At 32.1% G+C, this 19,725-nt stretch overlaps 1 protein-coding gene across 3 annotated transcripts in view; it reads left to right on the forward strand.

Annotated features, from left to right (window-relative positions):
* RUNDC3B (RUN domain containing 3B) overlaps positions 1-19,725 on the forward strand; it is a 141,036-nt gene that overhangs the window by 37,769 nt on the left and 83,542 nt on the right. For all 3 annotated transcript variants that reach the window (XM_029928378.1, XM_029928397.1, XM_029928388.1), the window contains exon 3: positions 16,776-16,909. In XM_029928378.1, coding sequence (XP_029784238.1) covers positions 16,776-16,909 — 134 coding nt within the window. The remainder of the gene's footprint in view (positions 1-16,775; positions 16,910-19,725) is intronic.

Raw genomic sequence — 19,725 nt, forward strand, 5'->3', positions numbered from 1 at the left:
AAAAAAAAATAAATTCTTAAAAAGTAAGCAAAGTATTTTGAACTAAATGAAAAATTAATATACATCATATCAGAATTTGTGATATATGGTAAAAACAGTGCTTAGAAAGATTTTTAAAGCATTAAAAGATTGTATTAAAAAAAGGGAAGATCTAAAGTCAATAATCTAAACTTCTCTTTTAGGAAAGTAAACAAAGAGAAAATTAAAATTTAAAAAAATCCCCAAAAAACAAAAACAAAAAACAAAACAAAATATGAGACAGAAATCAATAAAATAAAAAATCTATAAAAACAATAGATAAACCAATGACATTAAAGGCTGGTTGTTTGGAAACATTCATAGCTTTTATAAACCTCTAGTTAGACCAAGAAAAAGAGAAGACACAAATTACCAATAGCAGGAATGAAAGAGGGCATCTTACTGCAGACTTTATATTCAAAAGATAAGTGAGTACTGTCAACAACTCTGACTATAAATTTGACAACTCCTGTAAAATGGACTAATTTCTTGACAGACCTAAAAAAACTTAACAAAGAAATAGATAATCTGTCTAATCTTATTAAATTACTTATTAAATTAGTAGCTAGAAGCCTTATAACAAAGAAAACTCAAGGTCTACATAGTTTTACTGTTGTGACTAACTGTTTAAGAGAGAAATAATAGCAATCCTTCTCTTTCTTTTCCCCAAAAGAAAAGACAGTACTTCTCAACTTATTTTATAAGGTCAGCATTAGCCTGATACAACACTAGACAAAAATACTACAAGAAAAGGAAACTATATACTGATGCTCTTTGTGGACATAGATTCTAGAATCCTTGATAAAATATTAACAAATCAAACCTGGAAATTAAAGGCCATTTCAGTATTTGAAAATCAATTAATGTATTTCATTTTTGTTAACAGTAAAGAATAAAAATCATAGAATCATCTCAGTAGATAATTTGACAATGATTCAACATTAATTTATAATAAAAACTCTCCACCAACCAGGTATTAGAAGAGAATTTTCTGAAAAGGCATGTATTAATCCGTTTGGGCTACCAAACAAAACATCATAGACGGGGTGGCTTATAAACAACAGAAATTTATTTCTCACATTTCTGGCGACTGGTTAATCAAAGATCAAGCCACGGACAGATATGTCTGGTGAGGGCCTACTTCTTGGTTTGTAGCTGCCATCTTCTTGCTCTGTCTTCAAATGGCAGAAGAAACAAGGGAGCTTTCTGTGGTGCGTTTTATGAAGGCCTTAATCCCATTCATGAGGGTGTATGCTCTAATTACTTCCCAAAGGCTCCTCTACCAAATACCATCACCTTGGGGATTAGGTTTCGACAATGGGAAGTCACAAATGTTTGGTCTGCAGTAGGTGTCTACAGAAGTTTGCAACAGGGTTTCTCTGCTTCAGTACTGTTGACATTTGGACAAGATAATTCTTCTTAAGATGTCAGTTCTTTTAATATTAGTTCTTTTGAGATTGATTAGATTCAATGCAGTCTCAATCTTAGCAAGCTTTTTTGTAGATACCAAATTAATTCTCTGTATGGCCAGACAAAATAACTAGACTAGGCCAAATAGGTTCATAAAGAAAGAACAAAGTTGTACATCAAACTATCTAAGACTTACTGTCAATATACTATGAGAAAAACAGTTTATTATTAGTGAAAGGTTAAGTATGTAGGTGGGTAGTTAGAGAGGTAGAGTGGAATAGAGTCCAGAAGTAGACCCACACAACCATGCTGGAATGGTTTTTAGCAAAGATAAAAAGGCAATTCATTGGTAATATGGTAATCTTTTTCAACAGGTAGTTCTGGAACAATAGGATACTTACATGAAAAAATTAACATTGACCCCATGCCTCACACTGTATACAAAAATTATTTCAAAATAGGTCATAGACTAAATTTAAAATGTAAAAGTAGAAAAATTTTAAAACTACAGAACATCTTTGTTATGTTCAATTAGGCTAATAGATATTAGATATGACAGTGGAAGCTCAACCCATAAAGGCCAAAATAATATAAAGTGAACCATTTTAAAATTAAAAATGTTTGTCCTCTAGCAGACATTGTTAAGTGAATAAGATAAATCATGGGCTGGGATAAAATAGCTGCAAATCACATATTTGACAAAGGGCTTGAATCCAGAATATACAGAGAACTATACATATGTAATAGTGTGAAAGCAACCAACCCAATTTAAAAATGGGCCGAAGATTTGAATCATATACTTCACCAGAGATAATACTCACCTGCCATGTGATGACATGAAAAGATGCTCAACATCATTAGTCATTTGGGAAATGTAATTAAAACCACAGTCAGGTACTACAACATACCTGTATGAAGTTCTGATGAGGATATGGGGAAATTAGAATTTTCACGTGTTACTTGTGGAAATGCAAAATAGTTTCCCAGCAATCCCATATTTTTAATTAGGAGAAATGAAAACTTATATTTATACAAAGAGCTGTTTACAGCAGTTTTTTCCCCATGATCATTAAAATTGGAAACAACCCAAATTTCCTTCATGAAATGAATGGATAAGCCAACTATTATATGTATCAATACAATGGACAAACTCAGCAATAAAAAGGAAAAAAACCTTCTTCTATACGTGGCAACATGGATGAATCTCATATGCATTATGTTAAATGAAAGAAGCAAGACTCTAAGTTAGATACTGTATGATTCCATTTATATGACATTCTAGAAAAGGCTGAATTATAGTTTTAGAGAATAGGATCAGGGGTTAGAGTTGGAGGGGGTGTGGTGTTGATTATATAGCACCAGCATGAAGGAGTTGTTTTATGGCTTTTTATTTGTTTATTTTGTTTTGTTTTTTGATGATAGAACTGTTACATATCTTAGGGTCTTGGTTACATATTCCTTGCATTTTTTCAAAAATCATAGAACTTTACACTAACATTACATTTACTGTAAATTAAAAAATAGAACTCATCCAAATTTTATTGTTGCCTATTAAAATATTTTGAAAAGGGGAAAGATTCCACTTTTTCATTGGTAATACTTAAAATTCCTACTCTTTGATCCCCAGTTACTTTAGGAAGTTGGGTAATTTGTAATATAACACAGTAAAAAGGAAACCCCAAAGTGAATTCTTTTACCATCACCTTTCCATATTTTTCTTGACTAAATGTAACTCTCTTCCGCTCCTTTGGAAATGAATCGTAGAATGAGTTTCCTGTTCTTCTGAAGTATATATCTTAAATTTGGTGCTTCACCTATACTTTCCTCTTTTTTCCCCCCACTTTGCCTTTTTCCCCTGATTGTTTCCACATATCTGTACCCTATTCTCTTTGTCCCACTCTCTTGTTTAGTACTCAGTCTAGGCCCTGAGCTGGGGTTTTGGGAGATTAGTTACGATATGCTTTCATATGAAACTCTGTCTTGGAAGGTAGGAGGAGGACATGTTAGCAAATAATGGTGTATAGTAGTGACATTGATTCATAATAGAAGTATTAATGAGCATGATGTAGCACAAAAGAATAATGAATTAGTTCTGCTTGGACAGGTCAGGGAAGGTTTTATAAAGAAGTATAAAAGTAGCTCAATTTAAAATTTAATTTTTTAAGATGTCATCTGTGACTTTGATTGTAGCCTGTAGCCTAGACTGAACTGTTTAGACAGTTTAAGAAAAATATGATATTTAGTAGTAAAGTGGTCAGAAGCAGTCTTATAAACTTCAGCTAGAGGATGTAGGGATGGGAGATAGTAGTGAACTTTGTAAAGGTTATATGGAATATAACTGACTAAAATGAAAAAGCTTCTGAGTATCATAGAGGACTACGGACTATCAATTAGTAAGGTACTACTTATTAAAGAAAATAATGATCAAATATAATGAGACACTATCAAAATTCCTATGAATTAATCTGCTAATTGTGCTTATTAGCACTGGACTTGCTGACTCACATTAAATTTAGATTTTGCCTTGATTCTGAATATTATTTTCTGGTTGTACTTGTGTACAGTGGACCCCTCTCTGCTTGTTAGGTTACTGTGTTCTAGCCTTAGTGGTCTTTTGCTTTCTCTTGACTCCAACAGGCACATTCCTGCCATGGTGCATTATTACAGTGTTTGCTCCCTGTGTGCAGAAAACACTTCTACACATCTGAATGGTTAACTTCCCTATCCATTTCAGAATTTCTCTTTGAGGCCTAAACCCTTCCACCATATTTGAAATTCTAATTCACTTCCCTTCCTTTCACCCCCAAGCACTCCTGATGTTTTTCCTGCACTATCTTTAAGTCTTAATTTCTAATGTGTTATGTCACTTAGTTATTATATTTATTGTGTATTGTCTGTGTTTACCTCCAGTAAAATGTAAGCCTCATCAGAGTTAAGACCTTTGTTTTGTTCTTTGATGTATCCCAAATCTCTAGTGCCTGGGATATGGTAGTCAGTCAGTGAATATTTGTTGGAAAATAGAATCCTTGATGTAAGAATAATCATCTCTGGTTTTTCTTCTAATAGCGTCTGGTTTCATATTCTTAAAATAAGTTAGAATGCCCGTGACTTGATGCTTTAGAATTTCTCCAATACAGTTGAACTGTTATGATACTTAGCATTGCTCAGGAACACTGGCTTGAACCTCAAAGCTCTTCCTGACTTAGAAGATAAACAGTTACCTCCCCATGAGGCCACCTTTTGAAGTATCATATAAACACTATTAGAAACAATGGATAAATATAAACCTGTTCATTTGGCTTTTGAATTTTCTTTGTTCATTTTGAAGGTCTTCCAACTTTTGATTCTTGGCTTGCACACAAAATGAGGCTGGAATTGTTTCTGTAGTAACATCGGAACGCAACTCACCCATAAAAACTCATATACTTAGGCCAACACATGATATGAGAGATAAGAAAGTGGCCCTAAAGGTTAGCAGAATTTGGCTTTTAGACAATGGACAAGGCCATTCTGAGAAACACCCTTTTAAGTCATGCACTAGAAATTTAGGAAAGCTTCAGCAGATTTTGTATCTCAGAAAATCATAATATTCAAGTAATTCTTGAAACACGGTATGTAGCACAGTATATTTGGTTCATTAAATTACATTGGAAATAAAATTAACCTCTTTATAATATAGTACATTTAGGTTTCAGTAGTATATAAGTAAACACATAGAATCTAGAGACAAAAAGCCTTAGTTTTTAAAGCAAGTATGATGAAGAAATTACTAACTGGCGAAATTTGTGACTCACATTTCTGTATTCTTCATGTATTTTATTCAGTTACAATTCTATTTCTATAGTTTATTTACTATTAAGTTTATAGCCATGATTATTTCTTGTTTTTCTGATGCCTTTTGAAAAGCTACTTTCTCCACTTTAAAATTTTATTCCATAACTGCCATATAGACTATTTATATGACTTTTTAATTTAACATTTTCCATATATACTTTTATCTTCTTAGACTACCAATCATTTTTTGACTTTCCTCTTCCTTCTGCTCCTCCTAAAGGTGACAAGAAATTCAAATTTACAGCCATAGGAAGTATTAATAAAATCTTCCAGAAATTCCACATATAAATTGGAGCTGGCCTACCTATCACATATATTATATATGTATTTGCATTTGAATATATATATATGTGTGTGTATTTCCTTTGCTGTGATCTGTATTTTGCCCTTTGTATATTGTAGGCATCTTTTCATGGCCATATGGTATTTTCCATTTACTTAATTTTAGTAGTTTTAAGTGAGGTTAAATTAATGTATCATAAACTCACCATTTTAACCCATCTTAAAATGTATAATTCAATGATTTTTAGTATATTCAAAGTATTGTGCAATTACCACTGCTGCCTAGTTCCAGAACATTTTCATCACTAGTGCTAAAGAAAAACTCTGTACCCATTAATTGGTTACTTCTTTTCTTTTCACCCTCCTCCCCTGGCAACCACTAATTTACTTTCAGGGTTTTGTTTTTTTTTAATTTACTTATCATGGACATTTCATGTAAATGAAATCATGAAATATATGACCTTCTGTGTTTGTTTTCTTTCACTTAGCATGAAGTTTCCAAGGTTCATCCATGTTGTAGTGTGCACCAGTAGTTCATTCATCCATTTATGGCTATCCATTATATGGATATAACACATTTAATGTATCTATTTAAGGGACATTAGTTTGTTTCTACCTTTTACTCTCATAAATAATGCTGTTGTGAATACTCATGTACAAGGCTTTGTTTGAACAAATCTTTTCTATTTTCTTGAGTATATCTGCATTTCATATTTAACAAGTGCATAAAATTCTACTGCATGAATTAACCATAATTTCTTATCTATTTTTTCCTAATTTTCCCTTTCATAAAACATGCTGTTTTATCCCTGAACATTTATGTTTAGCTGGTTTTCTAATTTCTTTAAAATTATTTCCTGTTAATGGTAGTAGCTAATGAATTCTTAGAATTAGATTACTGAAATCATAGGGTACACATTCTGATTTATATACAATTATTTTAATATATGTCTTTGTCTACCAGGAAAAGTATCAATAATAATGTATGTAATTGTTATTTTTCTCATATCCTCATTTTATTATTGTTAATATTTAGACTTTTTGATCTGATAGGGAAAAATATCTTTTTGGCCTTCTATTAGTATGAAATATATAAAATAGTCTGTTATTTTAACTTGCATTTATTTATAAATGAGGTTGAGTATATTTTCATGTTTATTAAAAATCTTTTTTTATAATTTACTGATGATGACCATTGCCTATTTTGTGGAATGAGTTTTCTTAATAACCCTAGAAAAGGGGAAAAAAACTTTTTACATCACGTGGAACTAGCTTTTATGTAGCTCATTTTGATCAATTGTGGTTTCCCCCCCCTCCGTTAGTGGTCTTTTTACATGATGATTATTGGTATTATTTTATTTTATTCTCATTTTTCACTTGAGAGTTTATTATTTCTGTTTTGAAACATCTGAAATATTTTTCTTCTTTTGGTTTTATGATGTTTTATATAATTTGTGAATGTTTATACTTCTAAAACGCATAATTTCCACATACTTGCATACTTGGTTCTGTTTGGAGCCATGTGATTGTAGTAGTGCTCTTAATTACTGTATTTGTTATTAGCATTTCTGGGTGAAGAACAAGAAAAATGTCTTGAGTATTTGTACTTATTTGGAGATGCAGACAAAATGATCTTTATATTTTATAACCAAACCGGAATTTTCAAGGAGTCATTTTAACCCCAAATTTAAATATTTATTTATTTACGGAATGGAAGATTTACTAGTGGTTTTAAATTTTGTTATTTCTGGAGAATTTTTCAGGTTTATTTTACGTGAACTTCGCTTTTCTTTATTTTTTTTATTTTTTAAAATCTTTTATTTATTTTTGATACAGAAAGAGATAGAGCATGTGTGGGGGAGAGGCAGAGAGAGAGGGAGACACAGAATCTGAAGCAGGCTCCAGGCTCTGAGCTTCAGCACAGAGCCTGATGTGGGTTTCTAACTCACAAATGGCAGTATTCATGACCTGAGCTGAAGTTGGATGCTTAACTGACTGAGCCACCCTGGCACCCCTAAATGTCACTTTAAAGCAGTCTTTTGCTTGCTTAAGATAAGTTTTATATAATATTATAATTTAATTCAGAATCTAGAAATGAAAAATTATCACATAGAAAAGAATATTGTTTCTTTGTTAACTGGATTACAGTGCATACTGCAATTGTAAATATTGCTTCCCTGAATGATTTTTCTCTTACATATAAATACATGGTTGATTCAGATTTCAAAGAACAAGAACTTGGAATATTATCAGTGACAGAATAAAATATATTCTATCTGGTACTGCCAACTTAAAAAGAAAACTTGTAAAAATTCTGAATTACTATCTGATAATTTGTAATCATTTTTTGTTACTTGTCTTACAAATGGCAATAAATTTAAAAATCTATCCATCTTGGATCATTTAAAAATAAAGTCATCTATAAATAACTGTATTAGAAAAAATATATACACAGAGAAAGAGAAAATTAGAATATAGCAAAGACAAAGTTCACCTTCTGTATAGTTGTTAATACTTACCAAATTTTATCAGTCATGATAATTAATGCAGCTTAGTCATCAAAAAAATCTAATGAATAGAAAGCTAAAGTTGGAACAAGGGCTAACGTGAAAAAATGGAAGAATAAATGTCATATTCATAAATTAGAATTCAGTATTATCACCAAGGCAAATTTATTTGTGGTCAGTAGTTTTTTCTGTTTGAGGACCAGTTTCCACATTGATAAAAAGACTGTAGTTGCACTTATTTTTAGGTATTTGTTTTTGAAAGTTCAGTACTGTTTTAGTCAGATAATATTATCTTTAGTATTTCTTATTGGTTCCCTCTCTGAGTAGACTCTTTTTTTGGCTGCAATTTCAGAAATTAAGTTAACACCTACTATAACTATGTATGATATGGTTATAATGGTGCATTTGAATGAATTTTGTTTTTGAACAAAAACACTCTTTATTTGGTTTATTTGGTCTTGTTGAAACTTTTCCTAAGCTACTTAATGGTAAAATACTGTTTCACTTTCTCTTAACATTAGTATATTTTATAACAAAGGGTTTTATTCCAATTTCAAATGAGAACCTTTTCTCCAAACAGACCTCCTTGGGCCATTCTGAAATAATGTGGTTTGTGGTTCGCTTATTTATTTACTCTTTTGGCAACCAGAGTGCTAAGAATTTAAATTTTGTATGAAAAATATTCACCCCAGTCATGCTAGATATTTATTGCCTGTTTTTATTTTTCTTTCTTATTTATGAGGCTGTCGTTGAGAACTCATAACCAACCAGGAAAACCAGTTGACTGATCATCCTCTATCTGTCAAATTTGTCTCATGAATAGATCAGCATGAGGTTACAGCGAACAGAAATGGGTCTAGGCAGGTTCTCCCTGGGCCTCTTCTTTCTCATCTATAAAAGGAAAGAGGTGTTGAAATTTGATTACAGATAATTTGGAATCTAGTGGATGGTTATTTGGTGTGGATGTGTCTGGTTGTTTATAACTGACCTAAAGTGAGATGTTAAATTGTGATTAAAGCAATTAAGTCCTACAAATAAGTGAAAGCGTTTTAACTTTTAAAAATTTCACATGGTATTTTACAGCCAAAATTAATACTGTTTACATAATGAAGACATAAAGGCTAACATACTAACAGCTTAAGAAAACTAATCTATAAATTGTGATTTACAATAGAGTTAGTAACTATTTCTTACTTCATACCAGGAATTAAGTCATGACATAAATCTGGACATGATATATCTTATTTGATGCATTTTTTGAAGTAAAATTCCTTTAAGATTTTCATAGAAATTGTTTTTACTCTGATAACTTTTTTATTATGTTAATGGCCACAAATAATATACATAAATTTGTTTTCGGGGAAAAGATAATTGTGGTTTAAACATTAAGAATTGGTATTCTAAATATTTGCAATGAAAAGCATTCTTTTCTGACTTACATCTCAATGCTGGCACGTTTTCATTTTTGTAGTAGTTGTAGTAATAACATGATGTTCTAATGTGGGTTCAGCTAGAGTACCAAATTATAATTCCTTTTGGATATGTGTTTCCAAATTTAATATTTGTTTAAAATGTTATGTGTTGAGGTAGGATAGAGAGTGAATGATTCACACATAGATGTAGCCAATACCACAAACTATATATGTCTTTTTCCTTTTATTTTCACACATTACTGACTCTGTGCAGTTGGTTTTGCTTGGTTTCATAAAGGGTATAAATATTTGGCAAGGCATATAGGGCCATGTCCTGTTGGCGATTTCAGTGTTTGGTCATGAGAGAAGAAAAGATAATTTGGGGGGACTGCGAGTTTAGAAATTTGGCTTTGGATGTTTTCCTGTATAATTATACTAGGAATTTCCAAACAACATAGCAAGAATTTACAGTACTTTTCCAGATGGTGGTTGGTAAACAATAATTGGAAGCTATAGGAAATAAAACAGTATTTTGCATGAATGAGGCATTTAGTTAACATTGCTTAAACTGAACAACTCTCTACTTGATACCTACGTGCTATTCTTGTAATTCACAAAAGAAGAAAAAAATGTACACTAATACCTTTAACTCTTCTTAGCCCAGAAAAGCAAAAGAGTTGCTCTTTAAAGTAAATTTATTTATAATTTTTAGAAAAGTTACCAGACAAAAATTATATTTATTTTTAAAGTTGAAAACTTTATAAGCTATATAGCTTAATAGTAATTTTCCTAACCAATCTTATAAATTCTGAGGTGCAAAGCTAGCAAATACAATGAAGCGTTTGCTCTTTTTTTGTGTGTTATCATTGGCGTATCATGCTTGGGAAGAATGATGGCCCTGAAACACACAGGGTGACGATTTCTGTGACTTGTAAATCCCCTCCCTTCTCCAGTAGAACAGGATACAAGGGACCAACTTGATTTAGGTGCTAAGTGTATCTCGTATTCATCTTAACGGAGTTCATTTTATTTATTAACTAAAAGTAGTGTTTACTGCATCCAGATTATGTGTTGCCATCTTATTTGGGCTATTCACTTTGCAGTTGTAAACTTGATGGCAGGTTTCTGAAATATCTGTGTGTTGTTGTTGTTGTTGTTGTTGTTGTTGTTATTTTAAAAGAGATATCCCAAAGTTGCCGATGGCTGGCGCATCTCCAAATACCTCTTCAAGGTACTCTATGCTGGTGATGTCTCCCGCCACTGAGCTGCACGGGAGCATGGAATTGACTTACGGGGGAGGGCTGTATCAGTTAAGTGTTCTTTTTTAGTACATTGCATGGGTTTTGCAAAGCTTTCTTTTTTTATTTTTTGTTTTTTTTAATCCAGAGAGCACAAATATGCTTATGGTAATTTTAAATTAAAATTTTATTGTAAACCCACACAATATAATTTACTTTCCTTCCTTTCTCATGTGACCCCCTCCACATTTCTCTAAGTTCCATAATTTTAATCACTTTTATTAATCATGCATATATCTGTAATTTACATTTTACTATAACTCTTAATGATATGATAATTATTAGTTATTTCCCCATTTTTATAACTACTCTGTAATAATATTTTTATTACATGCTTAGGGAAGCTGTGTGATTTTTCCAGTCACTCAATGAAACATACGTGGGCAGTATCAATAACTCCTTTGCCATTCTTGAATCATTAGTGGAAATATATTTATTTTCTTTTCTCCCAGGTAGAATGCATGCATTTATTCACTTATTCAGGAGTTTTAAATTGAGTTCCTGCTGTCTGCAAAGCACAGCTAGGCTCTATACTTATGACCTAGACTTTTGTTTTATTTTTTAATTAGAAGAGAAATGTATAGTCGTTATTTTTAAGGATTTAATTAAGACAAGATAGAAAGTAAACAAATGTCTTATTTTCTCAATCCTCATTCCCACAAGTAATCATTTTAAACCATTTCATTTGTTTCATATTCTCTACATATATATAGCCTTAATCACTACTGAAACAAATTATGCTTGATTTCTTTGGGGCTGCACATTGATGTGTTGCTCTCTTTATGGATTTCAGTCTTCAGTACTCTAATTCAATCTGCCAGTATTCTAAGCCTTATGTTAAAACACCAGTAGAAGAAAAAAAACAAAACCTTTGTACTCTACTCAGAAAGATGGTAAAATTACTGGGATAAAAAGCTTATTAAGTCAGATTTAATTTTTTGGATTTTTGGTGAACCTGGTCATCTTAAATTTTGTGGACAGTTAAGAATTGACTCATTGTTATGGTATAGATACATATTATTGGTATTTGTGGTAAACTCCATACCAGTGAATAAGACATTGTCAGTAATAATAATAATTTTATTTTGTAAACCATGATGATTCATAGTTGCTAAATGATTTACTTGAGATGTCCTGTTAACATCCAGAGCTAGCAATATGAGTACAACTGAGTGTCCAATCTAGACTTATACTTCTTAAGATGCAGCTTAATATGTAACTAAAGTTATTTTTAAAAAGTATTTAAATTTGATTCCTATTGTTTTGAATATATGATCTTTTATTTAGAAAGTTAATTATCAATGTCATTATTTTTACTTTCAGAGCTGAGTGATCTAATAAATAGGAATCTCAGCTAATAATCGTACTTTTTTTAATGTATATTTATTATTGACAGGGTGAGACAGAGCATGAGCCTAGGAGGGGCAGAGAGAGGGAGAGACACAGAATCCGAAGCAAGCTCTAGGCTCTGAGCTGTCAGCACAGAGTTCAATAGAGGACTTGAGCTCACAAACTGAGATCATGATTTACGCCTGACGCTTAACTGACTGAGCCACCCAGGCAGACACCCCAGTACTCTTTTTTTTAAAGGAAAAGAATCTGTACTTTTGCAGAAATGGAAATTTACTCTGTTTAGCAAAACTATAATAGAAAATATTATGATATTTACAAATTAGCAGTAAGAAACTTCGGATTGCTGTTATAAGATTTAAAGTGAAAAGTTAAAAGTTGTATATCTAAATACTAATATATTGGCAACAATGAATCTGCAGGTAACCATTTTTTTTTAAGTAACTGAAAGCTTTCAGGGTGGTTAATTAAAATTTTATGGGACTGTTTTTTATTGCTTGTCTAGTTGAATAGCAGTTCCAAGGTAATAGTCTTTGATACTGTCATCTATGTGATCTATTGTAAAACTAACAGGACTTAAGCTTGTGGGACCAGTTTTTCATTTGCTCTTTACATAGGTAAGCACTAATACAAAGGATAGAGAAAGGAAGTCACTTAACAGATTCATTTATATTTTATATTTTCAACAGATGATGTGTCATTAGCCACTACCTAGTAGAGAACCACTTTAGAAAATTTAGTCCTTGTTCTCAGAAAGAGAAAGTCTCAATCTGAATGTGAACTAAGATATAAGCAAAACACAAATATATTGCATGATGTGAACAGACATCTAATACAGAAGAGTAATTTTATTTTTAAAAATTTTTAAAGAGTAATTTTAGAGTAACATTGGACCCTAGAGATCTCAGGTCATTGTTAGGGGCTGAAAATAATGCAATTTGGTGGGAAAGATCTCATGGTTGGTTAGTTGCACATTACCTTCTAGTCTAGAAAACTTTTTACCCTTTCTTTCTTTGCCTTAAAATGAATTAGAGTTGGATTGATGGAAGGTCAATAAATAGGTTTGGAAAAGTTTGTTAACTTTGTCATTGCTAAAAGTTAACGTCTAGGAAAACATATAACTGAAAACATATTATACACTTACCAAGAGCTTTAAAAATAATTCCATTAGTAACAGTGTATTCTCCAGAATAAAATTTCTTCAAGATATAAACTAATTGTTTTCTTGTTGTGTGATTTGCTTTTATGGTTATTTTTAAAGGAAATGAAAGTATTTGAGGAGTGATTGTTTATTCAATAGTTATTTTTGAAGGCGTGATCCACTTGTAGCTTTGTTTTTGATTTTTCTGTTGAGTACTGTTTACAGACTAATACCCTAAGAACATCTTTTACAATTAATCTGTGTTTAAGTAAAAGTAATCTTCAAATAATAATATTTCAAGTAACTGGTTGAACACTTCCATTATTTTAATTAAAATTAACCATTTTTAGATGCAGAAAATATTTAATTATTAAAATAAAGTTATAGGCTACATAGTTTACATGAGAGTTTGGAGGTTCTAACAAGGGAATGCACCTTCTCTTAATCAAAACAGATTCTTTTGAATGTAAAAAATTCAGTGTCTTGAATTCAGAACTTCACTTTGGACATGATGCGCATGGAAGAGGAAGGAAGGCAGAATCAAACCAAGTTATCCTTACCTCTAGTTTGCTGAGTAGATAAAAGTGTTGTGAAGATACTACCGGTTGTTGTTATTACAAATCATATGATATGTCATTTTTTTTAATTGTTCAGTTTCTCAGTTTGTAACCTGGGAAATCTTGCCATGGTCTCTTGGGTGAAAGTCTTACAGATAGTATTTATTACCCATAATTCAAGGCCCACAGATTTGGTGCCCATTCCTTCTGTGTAACCTTAGCCTAGATTTTGTTTTTTGATATCTTTGTTTCGTCTCCTCTCAAATGGGGCTTTGTTATATTCTTTTGGGATTTTTTGACAGCTTTATTTTAAACCTTCTCAAATTATTTACTTTAGCCATGTCAAACTTAGGAGAAGGTTTAAAATAAAGTTGGCAGAGAAACCTTGTAATGTTCCCTTTCTTGTAAGTTCCCTTCTTTTTGGAAGTCTGGCAGCCATACCTCTCATTTTAAATTATGAAATGATCCTACTTAGTAGAAGCCAGAGAGAATTAATTGAGACTAGAGACACCTTGGGAGGTGAATTTAAAATGGTTGATATGTGAAAAGACTGGATTGGGGAGCAAATTTTAAGGATTTTTCTAGATTCTGAGCAAGTAATGGGAAGAATTTTGCATCTCATTTTCACTTTGTTTACAGTACAGGGGAGCTTGGCTCCTTTATTTGTATGATAATAGTGATAACTGTAGTAGTAATTGTTATCATCTGTACCAGTCTGTCTCCTGATTGCTGCATACAGAGTATCTCATTGAATCCATGATAACACTGTTACCATGCGGGTACTACCATTATTGTTAACTTACAGAAGAAACAAAGATTTATAGAGTGAAGTTAACTGTTAGCTAGAAGTGATCTAATTCAGATCCCCCTGACTCAAAAGCTCATATTCTTAACCAGTAGGCATCTCCCTCTCTAAATGGCTAACACATTGATGTTGTCTCAAAGACAAAGTATACTGATACACTGTGCTAGGAACTTTTTTAACCCAAAGAACAGGGTGGGCAGAAGAAAGTGGTAGGGAGAGATTGGGAGGAAGAAGGAATATTTTAAGTATTACTATAAATTTCTGTTTGTAGCTAGTAAGGTTTGATTTTTAAAGACACATTGAATTATAGAAATAGTTGTGTAAAGATTTATAGATGCTTTTGTATTTTTATTTATATAGATGAAAGTATGTTTGTCCAGAATGTTCGACATTTGTAATCTAGCATGCAGATATGTTCTTAAATTGTCACTGAACTGTCACTATAAAAAAGATACTCAGATTTTTAAAAATAATATTTTTATATGCAATTAATATGATCTCTTTTGTGTTGATTCACCAGTTGATTTGTTTAACAAATATTTTCTGAATGCCTACTGTGAGCCAAGCATGTGTCAAATGTTAGAGATGGATTTAAAGGTGGATAAGACACAGTCCTTGCCTTACTGATTTTACCCCCTAATATGTAAGATAATCAAGTAAACATTTATAGGGATAAATTAGCACAGTGTGCTGTTTCAGCACATAGGAAGGTATTGATCCACTGTAGAGATCATACATGGGTACATAATTTCTATTGGTTAAATAACCATAAGTGTATTATTTGAAATAGCAAGGTGATCTTTAAAAAAACTGTCTATGCCTGGTCATGCCCTTAAAGATTTTGATTATTTAGCTTGGGGTAGAGCCCATGCATGTGTATTTTTTTTATGCTTTTTATTTATTTTTGAGAGACAGAGAGACAGTGCAAGCAGGGGAGGGTCAGAGAGAGAGGGAGTCACAGAATCTGAAGCAGGCTCCAGGCTCTGAGTTAGCTGTCAGCACAGAGCCCGATTCAGGGCTCGAACCCATGAACTGTGAGATCATGATCTGAGCCAAAGCTGGATGCTCAACCAACTGAGCCACCCAGGCGCCCCTCATGTATATTTTTTTAAAAAGCATCCCAGTTACTATTTCAAGACTCTATGGTTGGAAACCACTGAAGTATCATTTGAGATGTTACTCCTAAGACGGTGCTTGTTGACAAGAATACTTTTGATGTTGCTAGAGAGAAACTGTTACTGGGGAAAGGAAGATTTGAGATAAATAAATAATTAAGGAAGCACAGACTTAAAATGTAAAAGAAGATTCTTCTACCTTAAGATTAAACAACTTCCTTAGGTAAGACTAATCATTCCAGAAGAACTAAAGAAAGTATTAAGATGTCTCGTATATTCTGCTTAAAAATGCTCAGAGTACAAAATGGTTCCCACAGACCCACCACTCAAGAGTCTCACATAGAAATAGTAATACTAATAGGAGAGAGACACAAAAGAACATTTTTTCATGAACAAATACATAATTACCCAAATCTGAAAAAATTATAATGGTAAATGTATGAAGGAATTTTCTTGGGTTACCAACTAGAAGAGAACAGATGAATGTCATTATGGCTTTCTAGATGAGAATGATTGGGTAGATAATGAAAGATCAGTGAATGCAGGATTCTAATTCATCATGCTTACTTAGAGAATAGACCACACATTGTTTTATTTCTTTGAAGTTTCCTTGTGAAGAGGAGGAAAAGGGTTGTGTTATTATTTTTTGTTTCTCTAAGTAGAGAAAGGTTTAGAATGCAATCGGTGACACATAAATTAATGGTTAACTAGAACCACAAGGAGGGTTTTCTGGGGGCTGTCTAACAGATAGATAGATCTAGATAGATCTAGATTAGTGTCTAGTTCCTTTTTCTTTCATTGGTTTGATTTTATTGTTGAGAAAACTATGATCCAGATCCATTAAATAAATTGCCTATAGTAGCACAACTAATTAAAAGGCAGAGCAAGACTAAATTTAAGGGTTTTTTTTTTTTTTTTTGCCAATGAGATCATTACCCTTTTCACTATGGTACATTATGCTGTCTTTTATTTTTTAGAATTTTATTCTATTTTGAATTTTCTAGTCTAGTTTTGTTTTATTTCATTTTACAATTTGTCTCCTGAAGGTCAAGTAACCTGGTTTGGTTATGAAAGTCCTCGTAGCTTCTGGGATTATATCAGAGTGGCTTGCCGGAAAGTTTCACAGAATTGTATCTGCAGCATTGAAAATATGGAAAATGTCAGTTCCTCTAGAGCCAAGGTAAGACATAAATAATAATATACAATGTATATAATCTAATCCAAAACACTTTTGACCCAAATAGAAAAATCTGAGCTCTTTGCTGTGTAATATTTTTTCTTTGATGGGATTACGCGCTTGACCAAGTTTAACATCTTTTATAGGCTTGTTTCAATTTCTTTTAATTGCATATGGTTATTTTAGCATGCTCTTGAATCTTCACTATGGCCTCATGAATAGCAAGAAGGTTTGTAGCTAGTTACTATGAATTCTTTTTTTTTTTTTTTGAGAAGCACAATAAAATATTTCCTATTCTGTGAAGTTTCTACATTTCTTAAATTACGTAACCTAATGGCTGTCAGTGTTCTGGTCCTGAAGAACTCTGGAGGTCCATAATGTCAAAACTCTTTTCACATAGTACCAGGATATTATTTGCCTTTTGCGCTATGTTAACACTTCCACTGCTGATATAGAAACAATGGTGGCAGATTTATTGGTTCCTTAGTATGAATTAAAGCAGTGGCATAAAAGTGTACTAGTAATCATTATGTTCTTCCTACTGTACTCAGTCTTTAAAAAAGCCAGTTTCACATAAGAATAACTATGATGGTGCTGTGCAGTAATTTTATTAAGTCTTCAGCCATTGAGTGCCTGTCTTTTTAATATCCTGATTAATAAAATGGAAAGTACACATAAAGCATCTACAGCATATTGAAATATGATGGTTATTTCATGGAAAAGTATTCATGTAGTCATTCAAATTGTGAGTTGAATTACACACTTGTGTCATGTAATACGATTTTTACTTAAAAGCATGGAAACTACAGTTTTATAGATTGAGGCATTTGGTAGGATTTTCTTGAATAAAAATGAACAAAGTAAGCCTTTTAATTCAAGGGAAATAGTTGACAGCATTTGTTGCCAGTGGTAAAATCAAAACTTTGAAGTAAAGATTAGAATCTGGGAAAACTTGTATTCACCATCTTAAGCCTAACGATTTCCTTGAACTTACAGTATTTTCTGGTAACAGTGATGTTGATATCAGAAATGTATTTTTTAAATTGTTTAATGAAATGTGTTAGTATTTGGTAAACCTGTAAAAGTCATACTTTCCAAATGATCAGCGCATGGAATTAAAAAATCCTGCATGGGCAAAAGATCCATTTTGACCAGTGGGTTTAATGTAATACAGTATGAAGAGTTCATTGATAGGGTTATAGACTCCATGTTGCCATTAATCTTTAAGGAATTATCAGTTATTGAATTTTAACATAGAATCAAAGGAGAATGCCCACAATTATCTGAAAAGGCTATAAAAGATTTCCTTTTGCAACTGTATATCTAGTGAGGCGATAGATTAGGTTGCCTTCGTATGCTTCAACCAAAACAACACATTATAGCAGATTGAATGCAGCAGCAGATACCTAGTTCTCTTTTATTAAGCCATACATTAAAAAGATTTGAGGAGCGTCTGGGTGGCTCAGTGGGTTGGGCGACTGGCTGGCTCAGGTCATGATCTCACAGTCTGTGAGTTCGAGGCCCACATCAGGCTCTGTGCATGATCTTGAGGTCCATGAGTTTGCCTGCATCAGGTTCTGTGCTGATGGCTCAGAGCCTGGAGCCTGCTTTAGATTCTCGGTCTCCCTCTCTGTCTGCCCCCATCCCACTTGTGCTGTCTCTCTTTTCCTCAAAAATAAATAAACATTAATAAAATTGAAAAAATATAATACACAACTACTTTCTTCACTAATTTTTTTTTAGGAAAAGAGTAATTTCTCAAAAAGATATTATTTATGTTAACATTAAATGGGTTTATATATATTTTCTAATTACCTAATTTTTATAGGTTTTCAGTTTTGACTTGTAATACAGTAAATATCAATCAATATAATCTATATAAAAGCACTTTGGAGTTGTCAATATTTTCAAGATTATAAAAGGTCTGAGTTGCTGATATAACCTATATCAGCTTTAGTTTAGAAGCTTTATTTTTTTACTGGATCACCATACTAGCTTTCCTTACTATTTTTGACACTTAAGAATTACAGCATGAACCCGGGTAGAAAATAAAAATTGAAAACAGATACACACAGTTGTAAGATCAAGACATAATTTGGTTCAATTCATTATTTCATAGTTATAAACTTGTAAATTACATCTCTATAATAAATGAAATTAGCATAGCAATCATCTATCAGCATATAGTTTCCAAGTTTATTGTTCCTGCATTTGTTTTTATTTAGCATATTTTTTTCTTCTGGAAAATTATTAGTTAGCAAAACTGATAGAGATAAATTAAAATTAAACATTTTGTAATACATAAACTAAATACATTTTTTAAAATGAGATTTATAATATTTAAACTAAGTGATATAATCAGAAACATAGTTAAGTATTTTAAAATAATACTAAGATCCTCTTTCTCTATCATCCTCTGCCCCTCTCCCCACTTGCACTTGCTTGCTGTCTCTCAAAAAATTTTTTTTAAAAATTTGAAGGTTAAGATTTAAAGGCAAGCTGTAATTTGAACAAATCAAGTCTTTAGAAATAGAAGGTATCCCAGGTCTTGCATAAACTTTATATTCTTATTTTCAAATTAAAAATAGCAATTAATTTAAAAAATGTATTCTAAACCCCTTCAGTATAGGAGAGAATATATTCATAGAACTAGTATATACCAAAATACAAAAGGTAATTGGGAACATTAGAAATGTAGCATTTGAACTTGGGTGGAACACATAAATGCAAACTCCAGCTGACCACCTCTCTTAATGAGACTCTAGGGTCTAGGCCCTGCACAGCAAGGTGCTGCCCATCAGAGAGAGTTAATATTTATT

The sequence above is a fragment of the Suricata suricatta genome, chromosome 2 (genome assembly GCF_006229205.1).
Source record: "Suricata suricatta isolate VVHF042 chromosome 2, meerkat_22Aug2017_6uvM2_HiC, whole genome shotgun sequence".
Classification (NCBI taxonomy): Eukaryota; Metazoa; Chordata; class Mammalia; order Carnivora; family Herpestidae; genus Suricata; species Suricata suricatta.